The sequence below is a fragment of the Oncorhynchus mykiss genome, chromosome 28 (assembly GCF_013265735.2).
Source record: "Oncorhynchus mykiss isolate Arlee chromosome 28, USDA_OmykA_1.1, whole genome shotgun sequence".
In the NCBI taxonomy this organism is placed as follows: Eukaryota; Metazoa; Chordata; class Actinopteri; order Salmoniformes; family Salmonidae; genus Oncorhynchus; species Oncorhynchus mykiss.
This window is the reverse complement of record NC_048592.1, coordinates 30,166,212-30,194,130: the sequence shown is the minus strand read 5'-3', so window position 1 is coordinate 30,194,130 and position 27,919 is coordinate 30,166,212. Positions and strand designations below refer to the sequence as shown.

At 40.5% G+C, this 27,919-nt stretch overlaps 2 protein-coding genes across 6 annotated transcripts in view; both read left to right on the top strand.

Moving 5' to 3' along the window:
* Nucleotides 1-5,246, top strand: part of mast3a (microtubule associated serine/threonine kinase 3a) — a 64,486-nt gene extending 59,240 nt beyond the window's left edge. For both annotated transcript variants that reach the window (XM_021589814.2, XM_021589813.2), the window contains one exon: nt 1,518-5,246. In XM_021589814.2, the coding sequence (XP_021445489.2) occupies nt 1,518-2,326 (809 nt within the window). In that variant the 3' untranslated portion in view covers nt 2,327-5,246. The remainder of the gene's footprint in view (nt 1-1,517) is intronic.
* A 1,624-nt stretch (nt 5,247-6,870) lies between these two features.
* Nucleotides 6,871-27,919, top strand: part of LOC110508907 (phosphatidylinositol 3-kinase regulatory subunit gamma) — a 43,226-nt gene continuing 22,177 nt past the window's right edge. For 2 of the 4 annotated variants that reach the window (XM_021589812.2, XM_021589808.2), the window contains exons 1-2: nt 6,871-7,111; nt 14,917-15,678. In XM_021589812.2, coding sequence (XP_021445487.1) covers nt 15,360-15,678 — 319 coding nt within the window. In that variant the 5' untranslated portion in view covers nt 6,871-7,111; nt 14,917-15,359. Of the gene's footprint in view, nt 7,112-10,532; nt 10,663-14,916; nt 15,679-27,919 lie in introns of those variants that run through there. The other 2 variants (XM_021589810.2, XM_021589809.2) reach the window with 2 other exon arrangements.

The window sequence follows — 27,919 nt, the reverse complement described above, 5'->3', positions numbered from 1 at the left end:
GTTCATCCAGAGTGATCATGGGCCTCTTGGCTGCATCTCTGATCAGTCTTCTCCTTGTATGAGCTGAAAGTTTAGAGGTACGGCCAGGTCTTGGTAGATTTGCAGTGGTCTGATACTCCTTCCATTTCAATATTATCGCTTGCACAGTGCTCCTTGGGATGTTTAAAGCTTGGGAAATATTTTTGTATCCAAATCCGGCTTTAAACTTCTTCACAACAGTATCTTGGACCTGCCTGGTGTGTTCCTTGTTCTTCATGATGCTCTCTGCGCTTTTAACGGACCTCTGAGACTATCACAGTGCAGGTGCATTCATACGGAGACTTGACTACACACAGGTAGATTGTATTTATCATCATTAGTCATTTAGGTCAACATTGGATCATTCAGAGATCCTCACTGAACTTCTGGAGAGAGTTTGCTGCACTGAAAGTAAAGGGGCTGAATAATTTTGCACGCCCAATTTTTCAGTTTTTGATTTGTTAAAAAAGTGTGAAATATCCAATAAATGTCGTTCCACTTCATGATTGTGTCCCACTTGTTGTTGATTCTTCACAAAAAAATACAGTTTTATATCTTTATGTTTGAAGCCTGAAATGTGGCAAAAGGTTGCAAAGTTCAAGGGGGCCGAATACTTTCGCAAGGCACTGTATATACTGTACTCTATATCATCTACTGCATCTTTATGTAATACATGTATCACTAGCCACTTTAACTATGCCACTTTGTTTACATACTCATCTCATATGTATATACTGTACTCAATACCATCTACTGTATCTTGCCTATGCCGCTCTGTACCATCACTTATTCATATATCTTTATGTACATATTCTTTATCCCCTTACACTTGTGTCTATAAGGTAGTAGTTTTGGAATTGTTAGCTAGATTACTTGTTGGTTATTACTGCATTGTCGGAACTAGAAGCACAAGCATTTCGCTACACTCACATTAACGTCTGCTAACCATGTGTATGTGACACATTTTTTTTTATTTGATTTGATTTTGAAGACTGTTGGAAAAGCATTCCAGATGACGCTGGTTGAGAGAATGCCAAGAGTGTGCAAAGCTGTCAAAGGCAAAGGCTTGCTACTTTGAAAAATCTCACATATAAAATATATTTAGATTTAACACTTTTTGGTTACTATATGATTCCATATGTGTTATTTCATAGTTTAATGTCTTCACTATTATTCTACAATGTAGAAAATATATATTTTTTAAATAAAGAAAAACCCTTGAATGAGTAGGTGTGTCCAAACTTTTGACTGGTACTGTATATACACTACCATGCAAAAGTTTGGGGTCACTTAGAAATGTCCTTGTTTTGAAAGAAAATCACTTTTTTTCTCCATTAAAATAACATTTCTTTACTGCATGTCATACAGAAAAAGTTTAGGATAATGTTAATTCTAGCTATTATCAAACCGTTATCAGCACTAAAGTGAGAATGTTTGTTTGATTGCTGCAATTACAAAGCAAAGGCTTATCGACATCATGTTCTTCTGTTCTCTCTCAGACTCCAACTCCCCCCAGAGCTCCTCTCCCTGCTCCAGCTCTCCCAACTCCCCCATCCCCCAGGCCCGTCCCAGCTCCCTCCACGTCCTGGGCCGCTACACCAAGGCAGGTCGCTGCAAGTCTACCAGCAGCATCCCCCCCTCCCCGCTGGCCTGTATCCCCCCTCCACAGCCCCTCTCCCCCCAGTGCTCTCCGTCCTCCCTCCCCAGCCTTTCAAAGGGCCTCCACGGCTTCCACGGCAAGACCCTGTCCCCTCCCACCATCGCCCGCCATTCTGTGCGCCCCCGCAGCGCCGAGCCGCCCCGCTCGCCCCTCCTCAAGAGGGTGCAGTCGGCTGAGAAGCTCTCAGGGGTGTACCACGGCGACAAGAAGGCCTACGCCACCCGCCGACACACCATGGAGATGCCCCTGTCGGAGGGGGAGGGGCTAGAGGACCTGGAGGATACCGCCACAGGGTTTGTCTGTGTGGGAGAACAACATGGCCGCCAGGGACTTTATCTGGGCGGTCAGAGAAGCCACAGGGAGTCGGCCAGCAGCGACCACCGCTCCAATGAAGTGGTGGTGATGAGGAAACTGGCCCTGTCTGAGAGGAGGGACTCCTTTAAGAAGCAGGAGGCGGTGCAGGAGGTGAGCTTTGACGACCCGGAGGAAAAGGAGGCCCAAAGCCCTGCGCTCCCCATCAGGCAGCCGCGTTTCAAGGCGTCGTGGATCAACTCGGCTCAGTCCGACTGGAGCCTGGAGGTGGCAGGGCGAGGAGCACAGGGTACAGCAGCGCAGAAATCCAAGCCAAAGGAGAAAGAGGGGTATTAGCCTAGCATTGCTCCAATAAGGTGAAAGGTCTAGGTAGAGTCACACCCTAGACTAAGGTTACATACTCTCTGACCGGCTACTGTACCGTATATGAAGGGCTTGCATGTTTATCCGCGAGAATATACTCAAGCCTGAGCCAATTGAGGCAACTGGAGGGAGAGTACAAAAAAAGAAGACTTCACACGGTGGAGTTACAGTATGCATCGTCCCACACTCGAAACTGTTGAGCCAAAATTGGTTTAATCCCTCCCACCTTTGGTTTTAGGTTCACTGTAGCACCTGTAACATTTTTGTACTTTGTAAATACATAATTTTTTAATGAAATAACCTATTTATTACTTTTTATGTTCATTTTATTTGTTTCGGGCTAAATATAACTTCATTTATTGGCCCTTATTTGTGACAATGTCACAAATTTGATGCGCCCATTCTGTTATGTGAATGGATAGAGACACGAGGAAACTCCAAGTTAATTAACTAAATTAAGAACGAAGATTTGGATGTGGCTTATAGATGCAGACAGCCGATGAATAAAATGTTTTCTCCAATATCTGTTAAATTGTTTAACATTCTATTAGTATTCCAAAAGTGTTTCATGACATGAAATATGGCTGCTGGTTTTGTCTGATCAAAATAGGCCTTTCAAACATACGTTGAATGTTTATGTACTTAGTGTGTCCAAGCCCTTTAATTCAGTGCTGTCTTTAACACACAAGAACAATAATGTGGTAGTAATGATTCATGGTCACAGGGATAGTGAAATAGTGCCCCCGTGCCAAAGCATGGATTTCTCATAAGAGCCCTTCTAAATAAGAGGTACTGTACATAGGAAGCTTCAGGATTGAGCCCCGCTGCCAAGCCCTGTCAATCATTCCAGTGATATCATCAAATGGATAAACTCCACCGATTTCTTCCATTGGTTTAAATCACAAAATGATTGACGGGACACAAAATAAAGGACACTTCGTTCTGTCATTGCTACCTTTTTGATACTAAATTGTTTGTGATCCTGCAATACCATACTGACCTGCTTGTTGAAGCAAGCTACCCTACAAAGTAATCTAGCGGTTGAGTGTATTTGCACAGGTTAGGCGTTTTCCCTTAACACTGTTCTCATCATTTTTCAGAACTCTTGTTTTCCTTTTGCATTTTTAGAATTGTGCAGTGTATGTAAGATCTGGCTCCCTGTGCTGTTTAATGTCAGATGTGTACTGTAAGTGAACTTTTTTCATCTTCACTGTTAATGGGGGCAATCTGCAGTTGCTCCATCCATTTTTGGACTTAATTATATGTACCCATTGATTCTTGATGATTATAATTTATAAAAGCTTCATGAGCTTCGTTCAACTGTCGTTCCCCATCAGAACCCAAAATATAAACTTCTTTTTCTCCAGTGGTTGTAAACAAAGTAAATGTAAACAAACCCTGTAAAGCCTCAAAACATGGTTAAAACAATAGATTTTTTTGATATCATGAATTTTAGTGGTTGCATTTCTCCAGCCCATTCCTCAGCTTTTTACTAAAACAGTGGCGGGGAGAAGAGTATGCTTTGTTATTGTTTCAACTGCTGATTGGCTCTTTAAATTATTTTTAAAAAATGTACCCCTTTTTTCCTCCCCAATTTCGATCTTGTCTCACGGCCGGTTGTAACACAGCCTGGGATCAAACCCGGGTCTGTAGTGACACCTCAAGCACTGTGATGCAGTGCCTTAGACTGATGCGCCACTCGTGAGGCCCCTTTTAAATTATTCTGAACAACTAATGACAGGGATCAGCAGGATTCCAACTGAAGGACAAAGAAATTAAACTGTGTTTTGTATATTTTGATATGGAAGCAGTCTTGTTGCGTTGCTGATACGCCTATGCTGTTTACGAACACCATAACTAACCTAAACGGAAGTTGGCAATCAAGAACAACAGACTTGATAGAATGGTGAGAGATTTGAAGATGAGATGTAGGCAATGGTTTGGCTGTCAACATTGTATACTGTCATTGTTTTCTTCTGCAACTATAGAATGAACAACCAAAATTCTTCCACTCGTGGTTATATCAGATAAACTGTTATATTAGGATGAACTGTCTTACTGTATGTCAGATGATGTTAGGAACACGTGTTTCACAGTTGGCTGGGGATATGGGAATATTGACCAAGTTAAAACACAAATAATAATTTGTCACCAACTAATACTTGAACAACTGGAACGAGACAGGATAACAGAAGGTCAGAAATCTAAAACGTATCTACTTTTTAAAAATTGATATACTTTATTAGTACTTGAAACAAATAAGTGTGATTTTTGTGAGGGTATAATAAAATAGGGCATTCAATTCAAAATGGATTTCCCAGATCTTGATGTTGTCAAAGTGTGGTCCCTTTATTGGAAATAATACTGTGTCCTCGTGCTAGACATCTTTCACTGAACTGGATAACTAGTCGTTATATTAGTCCGATGTTGTTTTCATGGTCTTGCTTGCTAGAGAATTTATCTGATTCTTTGATTGCAAATATATGACCCATTCTGCACTTTTACACTGTTTAATGTAACGCAAGAAAAAAAAAACACTGGTTCTGAATGCACCCAAATGAGTGTGTAGTTTTACATAATTGAAATGTATTCATTTAGTGGTCTTTGATTCAACTTCAATAATGAAACGGGGTGAAAGCCTGAGGTGCACGCAGAATATAACCACCTGATTACAACTACCTTCTCATATTTGTTCCTGATGTATGATAAATGGGATATCTGTAATGGTCAATTGTAATCCATAAACATAATTAATGTTTGTTTTGTCTTACCTTGGTGGCCCTCAAACTTCATTGTATATTTCCCAAACTGGTTTCTGGTGAAAGTTGGTGTGAAATTCATTTTCTCTCAATTGTCTAACAGTGTTTGAAATAAATGAATGGCAGAAGAATAATATGAAGTGTACAGTTCTTTTTGGGACTTACATCTTACAACATTTTGGAGAAGCACATTCACAACACTAACAACTATAGAGGCTTATTGTGATCAAATGCATATTTCTCTATTCAAAACATATATATAGTCTGTAACAATAAGTCTTCAAATCTGAAGGCCAGGTACATTATTTTATGTATCCTTTATTTAACTAGGCAAGTCAGTTAAGAACAAATTCTTATTTACAATAATGGCCTACCCCGGCCAAACCTTCCCCTAAACCGGACGACGCTGGGACAATTGTGCACAGCCCCTATGAGACTCCTGACCATGGCCGGGTGTGATACAGCCCAGAAACGAACCAGGGCCTGTAGTGATTCCTCTAACACTGAGATGCAGTGCCTCAGACCGCTGTGCCACTCGGGAGCAAAATAAAGTTTAACAAACCATACAGCTATGCACAAGGACTACTTTTAACAATTTACACAAAACATTTTACAAAAACATTTACTGGAAGAACTGTGCAGATGGAAAGTTTGGTAACATAATTTAGGTAAAATCTCCCACTGTTTTTTTGTGTCCACGTTTGACCAAAATTGTTAAATATATGCTCCGATATAAGATTTAACGATTACAGAAAGAATGGGGTGTCAGCTATGACATGACACATTGACTTTGAAGAAATCTCTTTTGGTTATTGAACAACAGTAAGTGAAGTGGATCTATACCCAGTAACGGAATTTCATCATGGGTCCCTGATCTGTATTGCACATAAATGCATGGATGTGAATGTCATTCTCTACATGGAGATGTATCTTAAATAGGTACACAAAGGTTTAATTTGCATATTTGGGTATTATTCTAAACACGGGCTATTATTTTAATGAGCTCTGCCCTCAAACAAGACATTTGGTTGGTCCGGACCAAATCTGAACCAATCATAGACATCTATATTTCCCAAGTTTGGACATCAAAGTACAGCACAGTAGAGCTCAGAAGAGTACAGTACAGTACAGTAGAGTAGAGTACAGTAGAGTATAGTATATTTCAAAACATTACAGTACAATACATTATACTGTACTTAACTCTAGTGTACTCTACTGTAGTCAACTATACTCTACTTTGCTTTACTGTACTGTCCAAACTTGTGGTCTGTGCCTACTACGATTTCCCATTGTAGCCAAATCAATAGCAGAAATTCTGTTACAGATTTTACTGACATTCCATTAACGATTAGGATTCAATCACTTAATAATTAATAAACAAAATAGATATCAGTAAAAACACCAACTACTTGTTACTTATGTTATCTTTCATTATCCTCCCTCCTCATGAGGGATTGAAATTAGAAATATATGTTTTCTAAGAACTCTTTTCCAACTGACCAAAAATCTAAACCTTCTATTATTCCTATTTTTTTGGATGAAAAATCGTTGATAAATGGATATATGCCTTAATTTAAAAAAGAAAATGACTCTTAGCTTCCATTTGACACCCAATTTGACATGATCCTATAAACTTCACAGGTTGGTGCTCATGGGTCCTTTACATGGAAATGGCCATATGCTTCCTGTCCTGCAATGATTCGTGCTTTTCCGACTGGGTTCGTTTTTTCCCGTGCTGTTCATATTAGTTCCCACGCACTCTCATTTTCTGCGCGGTGCTGTGCTGGAAAATGGCTGTGTAGGGAGCTGAGAGTCATGTGCAGCAAAAGAAAGAAAGGGAGAAAGAAAGAAACCGGACTAGAAGTAATCAAAGGAGGTGGACGACTTTAAAGTATTGAGGGAAAGAACAGGTGAAAGATAAGGAAACTCGCTGTCTGCATTTCGACGTGTTAAAGTGCCGCCACAGCGAGATATTTGGAAGAAGTATCTGCGTCTGCGGGTGAGTTTTTCCTAAGTTGGTGCACATTTCCAGTGCTATAGCCTCTGAACGGGAAAATGGTGGAAGATCTTCAACTAGGTGCCCTACGCACACAAGGCAGTACGAACTTGCACAGGTCTATAAACTTGTCGAGGACACTGCAACAAGTCGTTTTCTTTAAACTACGCTAAATGTTAAAATAATACCTAGTTAGTTGCATAATGTCTGCCACTTGCAGTACTAACGTGCGCCTCTCTATTGACATCTAAAAATCTACCAAGTCGAGCTAGCTAGCTACTGTAACCATATTTTCCAGAGTTCCCAAACGGCACGTGAATGTTACACTATTTTGTTGGCTACATTTTTACTCAATGTAGCAACATTGTGCTTAACAGACAAAATAATGGCAAAGGTTGCGAATTTCTCGAACACGTCATCTGCAAGTTCATGTACGAGTTTTACTTGCTACATTGTTGCAACATGGGCAACTTTGCTGTAGTTGACAGCACCCCTATATTTTGGACCATTATAATATTGTTATTACACAGTTAGTGCGCTTTGTTGTTTAAAAGTTAAGCGTATTCTGCACATGTGCATTGGTTTAGGACACTGCCAAAGTTATATCTCCAGATTTGTCTTGGATTGATTCCAAAACTTGCAGGATCACCAACGTCTGTGGTAACTATGCCTGTTCACGTGTCTGTTCAGTCGCTATTGCTGGGTAATAATTTATGTAAATTCAGTGTAATGTAGTTTTTTTTGTTTGTTGTATTAACTCGTTAGCTTCTTTGTGCATTGTACTTAGGGTTAGGGTAATGTATGGTTTGTAGGGTTGCTTATGTAAAGGGTAGCGATGAATAACTATTTCACTGTATTACCCCCCCACCCCCCCAACTTATAAATATAAGAGAAACAACTAGCCTACATATGAACACTAATGTTGAATAGACTTCTAGTTAGGACATCCTCGAACGTCTATTGTATCTCTTTTGCAAAACATAGGAACAACTTGAGGTGTGTTGAGAGGTGGTACGGCATGCCAATTTTATTCAGTTTAACTTTTCATCATTAGCTTTTAACAATTTTGCTGAAAATGTATTGTTTTTTTGTTTGACATACTTTTTAATGTGAAAAATGTGAGTCTCAGTGTCACTCCATTACCTTCGAATTGCTCATGTATATTTATATTTCTTTATTTCATAAAATATGAACTATTTGTAAAAATGTTAAGTGGGCCTGTGTAATTTCTGCTAGGCTATATCGTGGTTACAGTAAAACACGTTGGGCGTATTAACACAATGTGTCAAATTTACAATATCTGTAGCAAGTGTTTTACAGAGATTTTGCTGCATCGACGTTAAGCTAGCCAGCTCCAGCTTCAGCCAAACAAAGCAACCCATATTTGAGAAGTTCAGGACCACTTCATGGTAGAATTATGTTTCACTACTTTACTTACTTAGGACAAAAAGGTATTGCAAAATTGTTCGAAAGTTGCAATGATTATATACCAAAATATCTTGGCTTGCAGATACTCTTAACAACACTGCAGTTTATTCCTGTTGATACAACCTCATACAAATTAACAGTATTTGTATGACTGGTGACCCCGCAAAGAATACAAATGGTGTATTTGAGTTTCTAGTTATATTAATCTTGATTTAAAATGAAGAAAAATATAAGTTTATTGGTTGCGTACACAGTTAAGCAGATGTTATAGCGGGTGCAGAAAAATGCTTGTCATTAGCTCCTAGCGGTGTGGCAAAATGCTTGTCACTAGTTCCTAGCGGTGTGGCAAAATGCTTGTCATTAGCTCCTAACAGTGTGGCAAAATGCTTGTCATTAGCTCCTAGCAGTGTGGCAAAATGCTTGTCATTAGCTCCTAACAGTCTGGCAAAATACTTGTCATTAGCTCTTAACGGTGTGGCAAAATGCTTGTCACTAGCTCCTAACAGTGTGGCAAAATGCTTGTCATTAGCTCCTAACAGTCTGGCAAAATGCTTGTCATTAGCTCTTAACGGTGTGGCAAAATGCTTGTCACTAGCTCTTAACAGTGTGGCAAAAGGCTTGTCACTAGCTCCTAACGGTGTGGGAAAATGCTTGTCATTAGCTCCTAACGGTGTGGCAAAATGCTTGTCACTAGCTCCTAACGGTGTGTCAAAATGCTTGTCATTAGCTCCTAACGGTGTGTCAAAATGCTTGTCACTAGCTCCTAACGGTGTGGCAAAATGCTTGTCACTAGCTCCTAACGGTGTGGCAAAATGCTTGTCACTAGCTCCTAACGGTGTGGCAAAATGCTTGTCACTAGCTCCTAACGGTGTGTCAAAATGCTTGTCACTAGCCCCTAACGGTGTGTCAAAATGCTTGTCACTAGCTCCTAACGGTGTGTCAAAATGCTTGTTACTAGCTCCTAACGGTGTGGCAAAATGCTTGTCACTAGCTCCTAACGGTGTGGCAAAATGCTTGTCACTAGCTCAAAACGGTGTGGCAAAATGCTTGTCACTAGCTCCTAACGGTGTGGCAAAATGCTTGTCACTAGCTCCTAACGATGTGGTAAAAAAAAATATAATAAAAGACAAGAAATCAAGATCTCGCTGTTTGAGTGGCTGGTGCCTCTGATGCTGTAAAGGAACCTTCTGTTTTGAATTTAATACATGTGTCATCCATATTTTGATAAATCAGTTATCTGTTAATTTTAATGGTCCATTCCTAGTAATTGTAAAATATATCTTACCTAATATTGCAGCACCAGACATTAATTGTATCTGTATAATCCGTTTTTTCATAAAATATTTGTTTTATTATCATACTGCATACATTTCAATGTCCTCCTCAAAAAACCGAGTCAGTCTTTGAGGATGCAAAGTGCAATGTAAAAAAGGTGGAGTTGTTTGGGTCAGGAGCTTGATCACTGCCTAGATACATTTTCTAATATTAGAACATTTCCTTGATTTGCCCAAGCTTCTCTGGTGACTCCGGAGCACATGGCCAAACAGCAGCCAATGGGAGGCCAGGCTTAGTTTCCCTCTCTCTAGCAACAGTGAGTTTCTTGCCTTTTATTCATGAATAATTGTTTTGTGGTCTCCCTCAGCCGTTTGGGCTCTCCTGATAAGTGTGCCGTTTCTTGACTGAATAAAAGTGAGGAAAAAAGGATGGCTCCAGTGACGACAAGCCTGCAAGCTGCTGCCTTGAAATGGAGGCTTTTTTTCAATGTGCAGGACTGTAACAGAGATGATTCTCCTTTCAACTCGTATTAGTTGCAGCATTTATATTGCTGTGGGGGGAAAATGCTGAATCGGGACTACCAAAGAGTGCGGGACGATTGCAGCTTTCTTTTGCAAGGTTGTGAATATAAACAAACAAAAAATGGCAAAGTGGAATGGACTTTTTTTGGCGGGTGAGGGCGGGGGGAGGCGGAGAGAGGGGTGGGGGGTGTTTGGTGGTGTGAGGATTGCGGGCTGTGGTTGGGTATGCCAGTGCCACGTGTCTACCCTGGCACCTCTTTTCTCGACACGGAGGATGTCGGACAGAGAGCCTTGGTGAGTCTGTGCAGTTCCTCTCTCCTCAGAAGTGGGGTGAGTAGTGTTGCCCAATGGTACGGCCTGTAATCATGATAACTATTTAGCGTTTTATAGAGGTGATATTAGAACTCAGAGATGATCACGAGAATGTTTGCTTGCTTTTTGAATGGGGGGGTTGTGTGAGGTTCGAGTGCACGTATACCCGGATTTGAAGATGCGCCACTGAGAAGTGTACAGTTCGAATTTTGGCTTATTTAGATTTTAGCAGCAACTTATCATATCCAGTCAAAAACAAACCTATTGGACGAGCATGTCGTAAGCGACATCACAAAGAGTAGTGATTTGGACGTTTCGAGAGATGCTCCAAAAAACTCTGGGGGCTTCTAAGCTCATATGTCCCGAGTCACAAGCCCAACCCCTCCATTACATCTCTATCTCTGATTTCCTTTTGGTCATCACTTCACCCACAGAGGGGGAAAAGGAGACTTCATCTCGCCTTACTTTGTGGGACCAAACACTAGTTTGAAAGCCTAATCTCTCTCTGAGGCGCAGTTGCCATTTTGATGGTCAACTTGGTGTCTTTTTTATTTTGTCGCTTCACTCCTCTTGCTGAAGCTACAGTAAAAACAAAGGTAATGTCTTTGACCGTGCATACAGTAGTCTTCGTGTTTTCCAATTCTCCTACTGTGGCTCTGACTTAAGCGACAAAATCGATTGAGAAGAGACAGTCCTATTAATGAGAAGTAACCTCTCAAAACTGTCAGATTATGATTTTGTCACTGAACTGGTCTTGAATAGTTTATTAGGCCTAGGTGACATCTCAAAAACAATGATGTAATGAGTCTACATAGCCATTGAGGACCTTTTTGACTAACATTTATATAGCAAGCTTGTATGAATGTGAATGATTTTATGGGAGAGATGTTTTTCTGCAATGAATCATGTTCGATAATAAGAGCAAGGAGTGTTTTGCATCGAAAGGACTTTCTTTCAATATTGTTGTATTGAAGGGTTTTGGCATGATTAGGCTACTTTTTGAGAAGCCTGACAAAATATTTCTGGAGCAACAGAACAGTCTTATGTGAGACATAATACCCCAATTTCCCTTTATAGAAAATGGTCTTTAATTCGGATGCTTTAGAACTGTAAGGCTGGTCATATTTTTCTGTGTTTCAAACATTGGTATTGCATGTATTTATCCCATTCAGAGCATCAGGGAATGGTTGAGAACTGTAGTATAGTAATGCGACTTTTAATCAAAATAGAGATTTGAAAATGTGATGCAGTATGACTTGGGGAGTCTGTGGTACATTATGACGCAGTAGCATCATCCCAACCAAGATTGCACAAACGCATAGCACTGCCACAGTTCGCCATTTTCATGCTTTGTGGCCGTGACACAGGGATGCTTCGATTATTGTAGGCGACTACTTATATAGTATATATATAATCTCACACACACATACATACACAGTACCAGACAAAAGTTTGGACACACCTACTCATCCAAGGGTTTTTCTTAATTTTTTACTATTTTCTACATTGTAGAATAATAGTGGCGATATCAAAACTAGGAAATAACACATATGGAATCATGTAGTAACCAAAAAAGTGTTAAACAAATGAAAATATATTTAGATTTTAGATTCTTCAAAGTAGCCACCTTTTTCATTGATGACAACTTCATAAGGAATTATTTTCCAACAGTCTTGAAGGAGTTCCCACATATTCTGAGCACTTGTTAGCTGCTTTTCCTTCACTCTGCGGCCCAACTCATCCCAAACCATCTCAATTGGGTTGAGGTCAGGTGATTGTGGAGGCCAGGTCATCTGATGCAGCACTCCATCACTCTCATTGGTCAAATAGCCCTTTCACAGCCTGGAGGTGTGCTTTGGGTCATTGTCCTGTCGAAGAACAAATTATAGTCCCACTAAGCGCAAACCAGGTAGGAGGACGAATCGCTGCAGAATGCTGTGGTAGCCGTGCTGGTTAAGTGTACCTTGAATTCTAAATAAATCACTGACAGTGTCACCAGCAAAGCACCATCACACCACCACCTCTATGCTTCACGGGAACCACACATGCAGAGATCATCCGTTCATCTACTCTGCGTCTCACAAAGAATATGACCAAAGGACAGATTTCCACCGGTCTTTTTTTCTTATTGGTGTCCTTTAGTAGTGGTTTCTTTGCAGCAATTTGACCACGAAGGCCTGATTAACACAGTCTCCTCTGAACAGTTGATGTTGAGATGTGTCTGTTACTCTGAAGCATTTATTTGGGCTGCAATCTGAGGTGCAGTTAACTCTAACTTATCCTCTACAGCGGAGGTAACTCTGGGTCTTTCCTGGAGCTCCTCATGAGAGCCAGTTTCTTCATAGAGCTTGATGGTTTTTGCAACTGCTCTTGAAGAAACTTTAAAAGTTCTTGACATTTTCCAGATTTACTGACCTTCATGTCTTAAAGTAATGATGGGCTGTTGTTTCTCTTTGCTTATTTGAGCTGTTCTTGCCATAATATGGACTTGGTATTTTACCAAATAGGGCTATCTTCTGTATACCACCCCTACCGTGTCACAACACAACTGATTGGCTTAAACGCATTAAGAAGGAAATAAATGTCCACAAATGAACTTTTAACAAGACACACCAGTTAATTGAAATTCATTCCAGGTGACTACCTTATGAAGCTGGTTGAGAGAATGTCAAGAGTGTGCAAAGCTGTCATCAAGGCAAAGGGTGGCTACTTTGAAGAATCTAAAAAGAATGTCAAATATAAAATATATAAAACACTTTTTTTGGTTACTACATGATTCCATATGTGTTATTTCATAATTCGGATGTATTCACTATTATTCTACAATGTAGAAAATAGTAAAAACAAAGAAAAACCCTTGAATGAGTAGGTGTGTCCAAACTGTTGAGTGGTAAAGAAATATACACTACCATGCAAAAGTTTGGGGTCACTTAGAAATGTCCTTGTTTTGAAAGAAAAGCTAAATTAATTGTCCATTAAAATAACATCAAATTGATCAGAAATACAGTGTAGACCTTGTTAATGTTGTAAATGTCTATTGTAGCTGGAAACGGCAGATAAAAAATAATAATAATATCTACATAGGTATACAGTGGCCCATTATCAGCAACCATCACTCCTGTGTTCCAATGGCACGTTGTGTTAGCTAATCCAAGTTTATCATTTTAAAAGGCTAATTTATCATTAGAAAACCCTTTTGCAATTATTTTAGCACAGTTGAAAACCTTTGTGCTGATTTAAAGAATCAATAAAACGGGCCTTCTTTAGACTAGTTTAGTATCTGCAGCATCAGCATTTGTGGGTTCGATTCCAGGCTCAAAATGGCCAGAAACAAAGAATTTATTCTGAAACTCATCAGTCTATTCTTGTCCTGAGTAATGAAGGCTATTCCATGCGAGAAATTGCTAAGAAACTGAAGATTGAGTACAAAGCTGTGTACTACTCCCTTCACAGAACAGCGCAAACTGGCTATAACCAGAATAGAAAGAGTGGGAGGCCCCGGTGCACATCGGAGCAAAATAATAAGTACATTAATGTGTCTAGTTTGAGAAACGGACACCTCACAAGTCCTCAACTGGCAGCTTCATTAAATAGTTCCAGCAAAACACCAGTCTCAACGTCAACAGTGAAGAGGTGACTCCGTGATGCTGCCCTCTTTTAATCAGCACAACAGTTTCCAGCCCTCATTTCTCAGAACAAGAATAGACTGATGAGTTTCAGAAGGAAGTTCTTTGTTTCTGGCCATTTTGAGCTTGTAATCGAACCCACAAATGCTGATAGGTGTTCCTAATGTTGGATATACTCAGGTCTTACCTTGCTGTGACAGCTCAGGCCCTGGGGCTGCTGGCCAGTTTTATTGATTTAAAAAGGAAAATCAGCACAGTTTTCAGATCTGCTAACATAATTGCAAAAGTGTTTTCTAATGCTCATTTAGCCTTTTCAAATGATAAACTTGGATTAGCTCACAACGTGCCATTGGAACACAGGAGTGATGGTTGCTGATAATGGGCCTCTGTACGCCTATGTAGATATTCCATAAATCTGCCGTTTCCAGCTACAATAGTCATTTACAACATTAACAATGTCCACACTATATTTCTGATCAATTTCATGGGGAAAAAATGTGATTTTCTTTGAAAAACAAGAACATTTCTAAGTTACCCCAAACTTTTGCACGGTAGTGTATATTCTAAATTATTATTTTTACATTGTCTATGTATTTTTCCCTTAAACCCACTTGTTTTTCTCCTTTTTTCCCTCTGTGTTCTGTAGGTTGTCACCGTCCAGATCGGGAGGAGCCTGAAAGAATCAAGGACTATTCTAGTGTCCTACTCTGCCCCCCTATCCACCCCCACAGACAACACAGGTAGACTGCCTCGGTTAGGTAGGTTTAGAGCCTGTCCAGCTAGTTTTTGTCACTTGAAGGAGCATGTTGCCAACCCTGTCCCTCTGTTCCATCATTTGGTTAAACCGGGGTATCAAGCTGAGGAAAGTGCTCCACAGCGCCAACACCGGCCTGCTCTGAGGCAGCAGCACCCTACCTACCTTCCTCCATAGACTCGGCCATTTTAGCAATGCTTCTTAGCTTCGGTTAATAGTTCTAAACGGCCACTACTCATCACCCACTACTGCCTGTACATTTCTGGGTTGCCGTAGCATCGGGCCGACATTCGCATTCTCTCAGCGTCTTCGGCAGCTTTTCTCGGTTTCCCAAAATGGAGGTTGAGGGTTTTCAGTACCGTGCCCTCTACGTGTACACCAAGGACTTGGAGGAAGATGTTGATCTGCAGCCCGGGGACATTCTGATCGTCAGCAAGGCCTCCCTACTCTCCCTGAACTTCAAGGAGGGGGACGAGGAGCGTCCCGAGCTCCTAGGCTGGCTGCTGGGCTTCAACGAGCGGACCAAACAGAGGGGGGACTTCCCAGGGACATACGTTCAGTTTGTGGGCCACGTGAGGATGTCACCGCCATCCAGTCAGCCTCGCTCCCAAAGAATCCTCCCAGCAGCCCCAGGGCCTGAGCTGTCACAGCAAGGTAAGACCTGAGTATATCCAACATTAGGAACACCTTCCTAATATTGAGTGCTGGCCCATGTTGACTCCAATGCTTCCCAAAGTTGTGTCAAGTTGGCTGGATGTCCTTTGGGTGGTGGACCATTCTTGATACAAAAGGGAAACAGTTGAGTGTGAAAAACCCAAGAGCATTGCACTTTCTACAATATCCCATTCAAAGGCACTTACATATTTTATTTTGCAAGTTTACCATCTGAATGGCCCACATACACAATCCATGTCTCAATCCTTCTTTAACCTGTCTCCTCCCCTTCATCTACACTGATTGAAGTGGATTTAATAAGTGACATCATTAAGGGATCATAATGTAGCTTTCACCTGGAATCACCTGGTCAGTCTGTCATGGACTGGAACCACCTGGTCAGTCTGTCATGGACTGGAACCACCTGGTCAGTCTGTCATGGACTGGAACCACCTGGTCAGTCTGTCATGGACTGGAATCACCTGGTCAGTCTGTCATGGACTGGAATCACCTGGTCAGTCTGTCATGGAAAGAGCAGGTGTTCTTAATGTTTGGTATACTCAGTGTATTTCACTTTAGATATTTATATTCTGTTGATTGATTGTCTCTGCAGAGATATGTTACCAGCATTATAGTTTTGTTTACTACTTCCTTTAAAAATTTTTTTTTTAAATGGAGATGTTTATTAATACACCAATGAAGTTGCCATTCAACGTTGAGGAGAGTTGTGCATTCCTCTCAATATAGTCATGACATTGTAAAGAATGTTATGAAAAACAAACTCCAGCGATGTTATGTTTGAAGAGAACATAAATCCTTGAATGCGAAGTCCATATTTGCTGGAAAGTGTCTTAATTGAGCTGCTCTTGGCTTATTGTTTTGTCCAAGGCTTTCACGGTTTGCTCCGACCGCAAACTGACCCTTCTAATCTTCCGTAAAGACTAAAGAGCTGTCATAAACCTCTCTCATTCCAAACGCAACTAAGCAATTTCTAATTTGAACCTAATCCAGTTACTGACCTGACTCTTGGTCAGGTTTTCTTCAATGTCTCGTATATTATTGCCTTGACCCGCCATTCAACTCTCCTGCAAAGGATAGGGGTGAGTTGCATTCAATCATGTTGTACTAGGTTGTGTCTAAGAGTTCATTAGTGAGTGCTACACATTAGATGTGCTGCCATCTTTTTACATACCTATTACACATGTATTGTACACATATGAGAGGTTATTAAGGAACTTAGGAACTGAACCTGTGAGAGGTAAATTGTGGATTTGCTTTACTGCATTTCTAACGGGTTACCCCTGAGTAGAGACATTTTCCAGTTTATTTATTATGACTAAGTCAGATTGTCAGGAAACACTATCACATTGTTTCACCAAGTGATAACCTGTCCAAACTTTTAATCTCTGAACTACTATATAACTGCATAAATATATGGATGATTAATTCATGGAGTATTTTTACTGTGGCGCTCTCCAACTCAAATATACCCTTGGCTTTTGCCTTCTTCTGTACTCCTAGTTCTCTCTCTCTCTCTTCCTCACTCTCACTCCCTCGCATTCAGCCCTAAGATCTCATTTATGGCTTTCTTTTTTTTGGAAGGCCAGTGGTTCATTGGGCCAAAATGGATAAAAAATTATTTATCTAGTTACTTATGTGATTTGTATTGGGTTGAAAATGCACATTCCTCTTCTGTCAAAGGCAATGTTCCCCAAAGCTCAATTCTGCCCTTTAGTGACAGGTAAGCTAAGCACATTATGAACTTTAAATTACCTCTAGTTCATCACTTATACAGTGGCTCATTGTAATTCGTGTTTACTCATTTGGTAAGCACTCCAGTGCAGGCCTATTAAGCACAGGTCTGCTCCAAACTCATTAGAACTAACTGGAGTTCTGCAAGTCTTGATTTTGATACCTGGATAGGAACATGATAAATATTTTACCTGGAAAGAACTAGTGGTAGAGTTTAATGGTAAGCTGAAGTGAACGTATAGGCCTAGGCCAGACTAGGGTGGGTGGGTGGGAGGGGGGGGGACTCCTCAGAGTTGATGTTTGGCGAGAGAAACCAGTTGGGTAGCAGAGGTCTCTCTAACTTGGATAGAGCAGGGGAGACGTGCAAAAAGCTTTGCCAAGAGAGACAGTGGAGAGGGGAGGGAGGGAGCAGGGGGTTGATTTGGCCTAGCACCAATAGTGCATTGTAGATTAGGAATGGGTAGGCCCAGATTTGTACAGCTATCATCTTTCTATCTCCCTCAAGATAGTGAGGCCCTAGTTGTTGTGTGTGACAGATTTAGCATTTTACAGATTTAGCATTTGGCCTTAATATTTGGTTGAATTGATATGCATTGTATGTTAAAACGGCAAACCTAACTTTATCCAATGGGCTGATTTGTTCATGCATTTGAACATGGCTTTGTCTTGATTTTGTATAAGTATTCTAGAATGCTCAGTGTAGGCATAATGCAATGAGTACACTAGTTTCTTCCTTACATTTTCATAGGAAACCTAACTTAGAATAAAATAGCTTATTGGAAGAGTCCCATAAGTACATGTTTTCGCTCAGGTTCACTCTAAACTTTGGTCCTGCCAGTTTGACAAGTAGGTATAATCTTTTCAGATAGCTTTTACAGATGCTTCCATTCCCATCAATCTGTGTTATTTGCCAGAGAAACCCAGGAACTTTGGGGAATTACACCAGATTTTAAATCAAAATCAGGCTAAAGTCCCAACAGTTCTCATTTGACATTAAAACGAAGCATTGCTCGTGAGGAGGGAGGCTTTTTTTTCTCCTTCCTCTCCCTGGCCTCACTTTTACTGCCTGCTGAAGTGAACCATGGCTTGGCATTTTTGCAAACTCCTCCTCTGCCTCCTCCTCATCCCCCTGGTTCACATACTCTTCTGATACTGTCTCCAGGCAGCTATAAACTATCTACCCGCCCCAGTTCTCAGAAAGGATAGGCCTTTTCTCTCTGCTCCCTGCCCCTTACCAGGAACCAGTTTTCAAAGAATCCAATGAAGGGAAGGGGAGTGAGGCCTTCCCAGTCTCAGGCAGCAGATATAGGAACCAGCTGGAACTGCGCTTGCTTTTAAGACATATATATATATATATATATATATATATATATATATATATATATATATATATATATATATATATATATTTTTTTTTTATTTATTTTTTTTTATTTTTTTTATTTGGGGCCATACATTTCTTTGTGACTGGAGAACTGTGGGCAGCCACTTGTGGATTTGTTTCTGCTTGAGCTAGTTTTTACATGCCCCAGTAAAAAGCACAGATTTTGGGGGTAAAATCAAACAAATCGAAACACAGTGGTCAAGCAAACCAATGCAATGTAAATACTGAGCTTTAAAACTTCGTAGTAGCCTGGCCCCCTCAGACTGGGCCGCATCAATGTAATCTTGGTCTGAAGCACATTTTGACTCAAGGGGTGATATGATACTTAATACACGGCCTGTCTACATTGCTGGTATGCACTGTTCAGAACTACAGATGTACTGTAGCCCATGCAATAAGAGCAGCACTACTGCATAACATCACAGAGCTGTTGACGCATCATTAGCAGAATCTCCTGCCTTGTTCTACATTGCATAATGTATTGTGCAGATAACAGATGCATTCTTTGATGGGTGGAATGAGGAATAGGTATACGTTTTTAGGTGCATAATTCTGACGTGACTTTTAAAAGACAATCCACATTATTTTATCAACTATGAACAGTTTTATAAGGATCCAGAGAAAAGTGTTTGATAAACACATGTAGATTTCTCTATAGGAATTGGTGTGAAGTTACTTTGAGTTGAGTTTGCCAAGATATTCCGACAATGGGCAACCTTGAACCCCATTGTTTTGGTGTATAGTACAATGCTAACATTAGCCTGCAGTAGCTAGGTGTTAAGAGAAGGTACCCAGCAGCCTATTTAGTTGGTGTGGAGCAGCAACAGTTGAGTTCGAGGTTTCGGGTGCAAAAATAGATGGAACTTATTTTACAGTGCAGGTGATGAGAAGACTGAATCCAGAGGTTGTACATACAACATATACAAGTGGGGAAAAATAGCTGTCAGAAATGTATAACTTGAATGGTGATTTGGTTGCACAATTCACACTACAATGGCCAATGCTAAAATTGTTAATAACTTAATCTGTCATGAATATAAAAGTTTTTGCATCAGTCTAGTCGCGCAATTTAACATCTAAGATGTGTGGTGCAGTACTTCTCAAGTGTAACAATGTGCATGAAAACTAGTGGTGCACTGCAGACAGTAGGGCCTAGCCCCCCCCACAATTGTTGACCAATCACCAACAAAGGGGTGTAGACTTCAGCTACCAAACTTCGACTTGCCTCAACAACACAAAAATGGTGTGGGAACAGCCCCCCCCCCAAAATGTAACTGCCAAAGATCCAAACAAACTGGAGTCAACTGTTTTGACTGAAGCATGCAACAGGCTTTACAACAGTTTGGCGACAGAACAAAATCAATACAAACTCTAAACAATTGACATGATTGCCAGAATCTCACATTTGTGTCTTTACATATTACATTGCACAATGTTTTGAAGGCATTAGCAAACTCATAGCCATAGGTTAGCAAGAAATGTTTGAACCAAATAATCAGTCCTTTTGTGTGGTAGCACAGCCGAAGCAGATTGGATAAGGCCTTGCTATTTGAAGCTAAAATATTTGCACTGCATCTACATCAGTCATGATGTGAAGAAATTCTCAAAGGTTAAATCCGATCAATGCTATCTTATGAATGAATCTCCATTTCACTGCATGAAATATCCTCTGATGACTGGCTTGAAAGCCCTCATGACTTGAGACTGTGAGAGGGAGACCAAAAGAGAGGTAGGGAGGAGAACAGAATGTGGGAGAACTAGCCTGGTCTTCCACCGACTGATCGCGAGTCAGTGCAAATATTTTAGGTTCAAATAGCAAGGCCTTATCCAATCTGCTTCGCTTGTGCTACCATCCGCTTTTCACAAACCACTGTGAGAAGATAGTAAGCAAATGTTAGAATTGTTGCTCAACAATCTCACAATTAGGTGAACATGGCTAAATGTCAGAGCTTATCTCACTGTAGAAGTCTGGAAACAGGCATTAACCAGAGCAAGGGACTGTTTCGGTGACCATATTACTGCCACACCGGCGGTCACGAGTCATGATGGCAGCCAAATTCCACGTGACCGTTTAGTCACGGTAATTAGGCTTCTCCAAGCTCTGATGCTGCTGATGGTCATTAGTAGCTTATCAACTTGCTAACTACCTGGTACTCAGCACTCTATTGTCCCTCTAATCATGCTGTCATCAATGCAAATGTGATCAGAAATGTAATCAAACACTTCATGAGTTCCCATGAGCTCATGTTGCGCAACATTTCTATAGGCTATGCAATTGTGTGAGAAAACAGAGTGATGGCCTCTATTAAAAAGAGGAGGGTCCCATCAGCTTTCTATAGGCTAGGCCTATTATATTTATTTCTCAACTTTCCGAACATTAAGCACATTTCTTATCTTTACAACAGGAGTATAGCCTACCTGGTTGACATGAAAATAAACCATGGGAAAAGTGTCCTTGATTCGCTATTTAAGTGCATAGATGACATGTATTTTTTACCACTGCCCCTGTTCGAGACTGGACCATTATCCTGCACCTTTCTAAATCAAACAAATTACACACATATATATATTATTTAGTATATGTAAAGACACAATTAAATCAAGAATAGTGTGATGGGTAACAATATTATCCTAGCAAGAAACACATGCTTTTTTGGGCGACATTTTCAAATCAAAGTTGCACACCTTATGTAGGCTAGCCCATAGGCCTATATGTTTTGATAAGGTTTGTATCACAACTAAAGTGGCCAAATAACTTTCTTAAAATGAAGCACATTCATTTAATTTACAACGGGTGTAGAACCTAACTGGCACACGTATGCAGCACGTGAGGTTCAAGTTTGTGGAAGATCTTTTTTTACCATATAAGTGCACCTTTTATAATAAAAACATTACATGCATAATCACATTTGTGGTGCTTTCCTGCTAATGGAACATTCACTCTTATAGCCTACTGCCATTTGCATTGCAGCACTTTTAATGTGAAGAAATAGCCTAATAGTTTATCAACATTTTAAGCTAAATGTTTTCATCTGTTGCGTCAGGCTCATTGATTAAAACAGGTTTTTGATTGTATTAATTTGGGATCTTTTGCATCCCACAACTGTCCCAGACCATGTTTGAAATATGTATATCTCACACAGAATAGAATAGGTCAACATTTGTACTGTGGGGGATAGTAGATTTACAGGCTAGTGCTTTTGCTGTTTGTTAGGCCTACTCAGCTTGTTGGCTGACAAGAAGTAAATGTGGACATTTCTTCCAATATTTTCAATATGTGCCTCGGAATTGGAAAAGGACTTGCGCAGTTGCGTCCCCGATATGTCTATCTTCACGTGTAGCCTGTGAGAAAGACCTTATCACGTGACAGAGAGCCATGTGAGTGAGAGGTTCTTTGGCACGCAGCCGGTAGATTATTTATAATTATTATATTCAAATCAAATTTTATTGGTCACACACATAGTAGTATCTAACAATTCACAACAATACACATCTAAAATAATGGAATTAAGAAATATATAAATATTAGGACGAGCAATGTCAGAGTAGCATTGACTAAAATACAGTAGAATAGAATACAGTATATACACTTGAAGTCAGAAGTTTACATAAACCTTAGCCAAATACATTTAAACTCAGTTTTGCACAATTCCTGACATTTAATCATAGTAAAAATTCCCTGTTTTAGGTCAGTTAGGATCACCACTTTATTTTAAGAATGTGAAATGTCAGAATAATAGTAGAGAGAATTATTTATTTCAGCTTTTATTTCTTTCATCACATTCCCAGTGGGTCAGAAGTTTACATACACTCAATTCGTATTTGGTAGCATTGCCTTTAAATTGTTTAACTTGGGTCAAACGTTTTGGGTAGCCTTCCACAAGCTTCCCACTATAAGTTGGGTGAATTTTGGCCCATTCCTCCTGACAGAGCTGGTGTAACAAAGTCAGGTTTGTAGGCCTCCTTGCTCGCACATGCTTTTTCAGTTCTGACCACAAATTTTCTATAGGATTGAGGTCAGGGCTTTGTGACCAAGCTTTAACTTCCTGACTGATGTCTTGAGATGTTGCTTCAATATATCCACATCATTTTCTTACCTCATGATGCCATCTATTTTGTGAAGTGCACCAGTCCCTCCTGCAGCAAAGCACCCCCACAACATGATGCTGCCACCCCCGTGCTTCACAGTTGGGATGCTGTTCTTCGGCTTGCAAACCCTCCCCTTTTTCCTCCAAACATAGCGATGGTCATTATGGCCAAACAGTTCTATTTTTGTTTCATCAGACCAGAGGACATTTCTCCAAAAAGTACGATCTTTGTCCCCATATGTGCAGTTGCAAACCAGAGTCTGGCTTTTTTATGGCGGTTTTGGAGCAATGGCTTCTTCCTTGCTGAGCGGCCTTTCAAGTTATGTCAATATAGGACTCCACTTACTGTGGATATAGATACTTTTATACCTGTTTCCTCCAGGATCTTCACAAGGTCCTTTGCTGTTGTTCTGGGATTGATTTGCACTTTTTGCACCAAAGTGCGTTCATCTCTAGGAGACAGAACGGGTCTCCTTCCTGAGCGGTATGATGGCTGCGTGATCCCAAGGTGTTTATACTTGCGTACTAATGTTTGTACAGATGAACATGGTACCTTCAGGCATTTGGAAATTGCTCCCAAAGATGAACCAGACTTGTGGAGGTCTACAATTGTTTTACTGAGGTATTGGCTGACTTCTTTTGATTTTCCCATGATGTCAAGCAAAGGCACTGAGTTTGAAGGTAGGCCTTGAAATACCTCCACAGGTACACCTCCAATTTACTCAAATTATGTCAATTAGCCTATCAGAAGCTTCTAAAGCCATGAAATCATTTTCTGAAATTTTTGTTTAAAGACACAGTCAACTTAGTGTATGTAAACTTCTGACCCACTAGAATTGTGATGTATAATTGAAATAATCTGTCTGTAAACAATTGTTGGAAAAATTACTTGTGTCATGCACAAAGTTGATGTCCTAACCGACTTGCCAAAACTATAGTTTGTTAACAAGAAATTTGTGGCGTGGTTGAAAAACATATTTTAATGACTCCAACCTAAGTGTATGTAAACTTCCGACTTTAACTGTACATATGAGATGAGTAAAGCAGTATGTAAACATTTTTAAAGTGACTAGTGTTCCATTATTATAGTGACTAGTGATTCCATGCCTATGTATATAGGGCAGCAGCCTCTAAGGTGCAGGGTTGAGTAACTGGGTGGTAGCCGGCTAGTGATGGCTATTTTAACAGTCTGATGGCCTTGAGATAGAAGCTGTTTTTCAGTCTCTCTTCCCAGCTTTGATTCACCTGTACTGCCTTCTGGATGATAGCGGGTTGAACAGGCTGTGGCTCGGGTGGTTGATGTCTTTGATGATCTTTTTGGCCTTCCTGTGACATCAGGTGCCGCTGGTGTCCTGGAGGGCAGGCAGTCAGCCCCCGGTGATATGTTGGGCAGACCGCACCACCCTCTGGAGAGCCCTGCGTTTGTGGGCGGTGCAGTTGCCGTACCAGACAGTGATACAGCATGACAGGATGCTCTCAATTGTGCATCTGTAAAAGTTTCGGAGAGTCTTAGGGGCCAAGCCAAATTTCCTCAGCCTCCTGAGGTTGAAGAGGCGCTGTTAAGCCTTCTTCACCACACTGTCTGTGTCGGTGGACCATTTCAGATTGTCATTAATGTGTACGCCAAGGAACTTGAAGCTTTCTACTAGAGGTCGATGATTATGATTTTTCAACGCCGATAACGATTATTGGAGGACCAAAAAAAGCTGATGACGATTTTTTTTTTTAAAGAAGGTATTTGTAATAATGACAATTACAACAATACTGAATGAACACTTATTTTAACTTAATATAATACATCAATACAATCAATTTAGCCTCAAATAAATAAGGAAACATGTTCAATTTGGTTTAAATAATGCAAATAATGTTGGAGAAGAAAGTTAAAGGGCAATATGTGCCATGTAAAAAAGCTAACGTTTAAGTTCCTTGCTCAAAACATGAGAACATGTGAAAGCTGGTGGTTCCTTTTAACATGAGTCCTCAATTTTCCCAGGTAAGAAGTTTTAGGTTGTAGCTATTATAGGATTTATAGGACTATTTCCCTCTATACCATTTGTATTTCAGATACCTTTGACTATTGGATGTTCTTATAGGCACTTTAGTATTGCCAGTGTAACAGTATAGCTTCCGTCCCTCTCCTCGCCCCTACCTGGGCTCGAACCAGGAACACATCGACAACAGCCACCCTCGAAGCATCGTTACCCATCGCTCCACAAAAGCCACGGCCCTTGCAGAGCAAGGGGAACAACTACTCCAAGTCTCAGAGCGAGTGACGTCACCAATTGAAACGCTATTAGCGTGCACCCCGCTAACTAGCTAGCCATTTCACATCGGTTACACCAGCCTAATCTCGGGAGTTGGTAGGCTTGAAGTCATAAACAGCTCAATGCTTGAAGCATTGCAAAGAGCTGCTGGCAAAACGCACGAAAGTGCTGTTTGAATGAATGCGTACGAGCCTGCTGCTGCCTACCACCGCTCAGTCAGACTGCTCTATCAAATATCAAATCATAGACTTAATTATAACATAATAACACACAGAAATACGAGCCTTAGGTCATTAATATGGTCGAATCCGGAAACTATAATTTCGAAAACAAAACGTTTATTCTTTCAGTGAAATACGGAACTGTTCCATATTTTATCTAACGGGTGGCATCCCGAAGTCTAAATATTGCTGTTACATTGTACAACCTTCAATGTTATGTCATAATTATGTACAATTCTGGCAAATTAATTATTTTGTTTAGGAATAAATGTACTTGACACAGTTCGCAACGAGCCAGGCGGCCCAAACTGCTGCATTGTGACTGCTGACTGCTTGTACGGAACACAAGAGAAGTGACACAATTTCCCTAATTATAAGAAATTCATGTTAGCAGGCAATATTAACTAAATATGCAGGTTTAAAAATATATACTTGTGTAATTGATTTTCAAGAAAGGCATTGATATTTATGGTTAGGTTTGGTGCAACGACAATGCTAAATCATCACCCGTTTGGCGAAGTAGGCTGTGAATCGAGGAGAAATTAACAGGCACCGCATCGATTATATGCAACGCAGGACATGCTAGATAAACTAGTAATATTGTCAACCATGTGTAGTTAACTAGTGATTATGTGAAGATTGATTGATTGTTTTTAATAAGTTTAATGCTAGCTAGCAACTTACCTTGTCTTCTTGCTGACCTCGCGTAACAGGAAGTCAGCCTGCCACGCAGGCTCCTCGTGGAGTGCAATGTAAGGCAGGTGGTTAGAGCGTTGGACTAGTAACCAGAAGGCTGCAAAAACTAAATCTGTTGATCTGCCCCTGAACAAGACAGTTAACCCACCGTTCCTAGGCCGTCATTGAAAATAAGAATGTGTTCTTAACTGACTTGCCTAGTTAAATAAAGGTGTACAAAAAAACAAAACAAAATATTGGCAAAATCGGTGTCCAAAAATACCGATTTCCGATTGTTATGAAAACATGAAATCGGCCCTAATTAATCGGCCATTCCGATTAATCGGTCAACCTCTACTTTCTACCTTCTCCACTGCAGTCCCGTCGATGTGGATAGGGGCGTGCTCCCTCTGCTGTTTCCTGAAGTTCACGATCAGCTCCTTTGTTTTTTTGACGTTGAGGGAGAGATTGACGTTGAGGGGGGCGGCATTACGGCCACACAACGTGGATGCAGCTGGGAAATTCTTGTCAAATTGTGAATGAGAGACTGATGAAGTGTGTACAGCCTGCGCACAAAGCAAACCAGAGCTCATGTCTTTCATCCAACTTTTTTTTTCAAATCATCATTAGAGTGGCATTGTGCAGCACCATATAGCCTAACATTTGTATCACAACTAATGTTACATAAATAACTCTAAATTAAGCATATAGGAGGACCTGTTTCTTTGGTATCTGCTGAACACAGAATAGCCGATGTGCCTACTCCCTCAAATCGTTTGGAGAAAATATCCTTTCTATTTTATCCAGCTATGTTATATTGTGTTCTTCATACTATAAAATAATGCCACGTAATTCTAAGAAAATCTTATCTAAATGAACTAGTGTAGCCAGATCAGGGCCTAACATAAGGACAACTCAGAGTATGCTATGCTATTCTGTTCTTCTGTTCTTCATATCATGTTTCTTTAGACCTGTCTAAAATTAATCATGTATTCATTGTGATGGTGTAGGCTTTATTACATGGATTTATTAGACATTTTCAGATGTAGTTGTTCCAAATGTCTGCATCAGTGGCTTGTAAACTGTGTTGAAGCCAGTAGATGCTAAATGTTTTTTATGGTAATTAACGGTCAATTACTGTGAGGCCGGTAGTTATTTGCTTGACAATCACCGGTTGACAAAATTTCATGACCCCAACAGCCCTAACCAAAGTAGACCATTAAACTTCCACATAGACGGGCCATCCCAGCGTGAATAAAGCTGGTTACGGTTATCACATGATTATACTGCTCTCTCCCTCTCCCCTCCTTCCATCTGTTCTCTCTCTGTCTCTGTCTGTGTTCTCTCTCTGCCCGTGTTCTCTCTCTGCTCTCTCTCCAGGGCATGTTGAGTCGCAGGCCTGCCTGCCAGCACACAGACCGCCGAGGTGGTTCTAATTGAGTAATGATGAGTTGGTGCTCTCTCCAAAAACCCAAAGATGACTCCAGGGCCACAGCTGTCCCCCCCACCCCACCCGCCTCCTCATTTTCACAAAAACCCAAGCTACTCTGAGCGTGTGTGTGACAGAGCGAGGGATGGTAGAGTTATTCTTTCGGAGGAGTATATGGCATTTGATTCTCCTGCCACCCACCTCCAAAGTATTGGAATACATTTGTTTTGTGGTTTTTATAGTCTATATTTTTGCTTATTTGCCTATTGGATTTGATTTCCCTATTTTATTGGCTGCGGCCCACCCCAACCCCAAGTGCATATTAGTTCCATGCTAGATTGCATGTCTGTGGATTGCCTTCAGTCCTGTTGAATTGAATATTCACTGTATTATGCTGTTAAACAGAATAACTACTTGATTTTAGT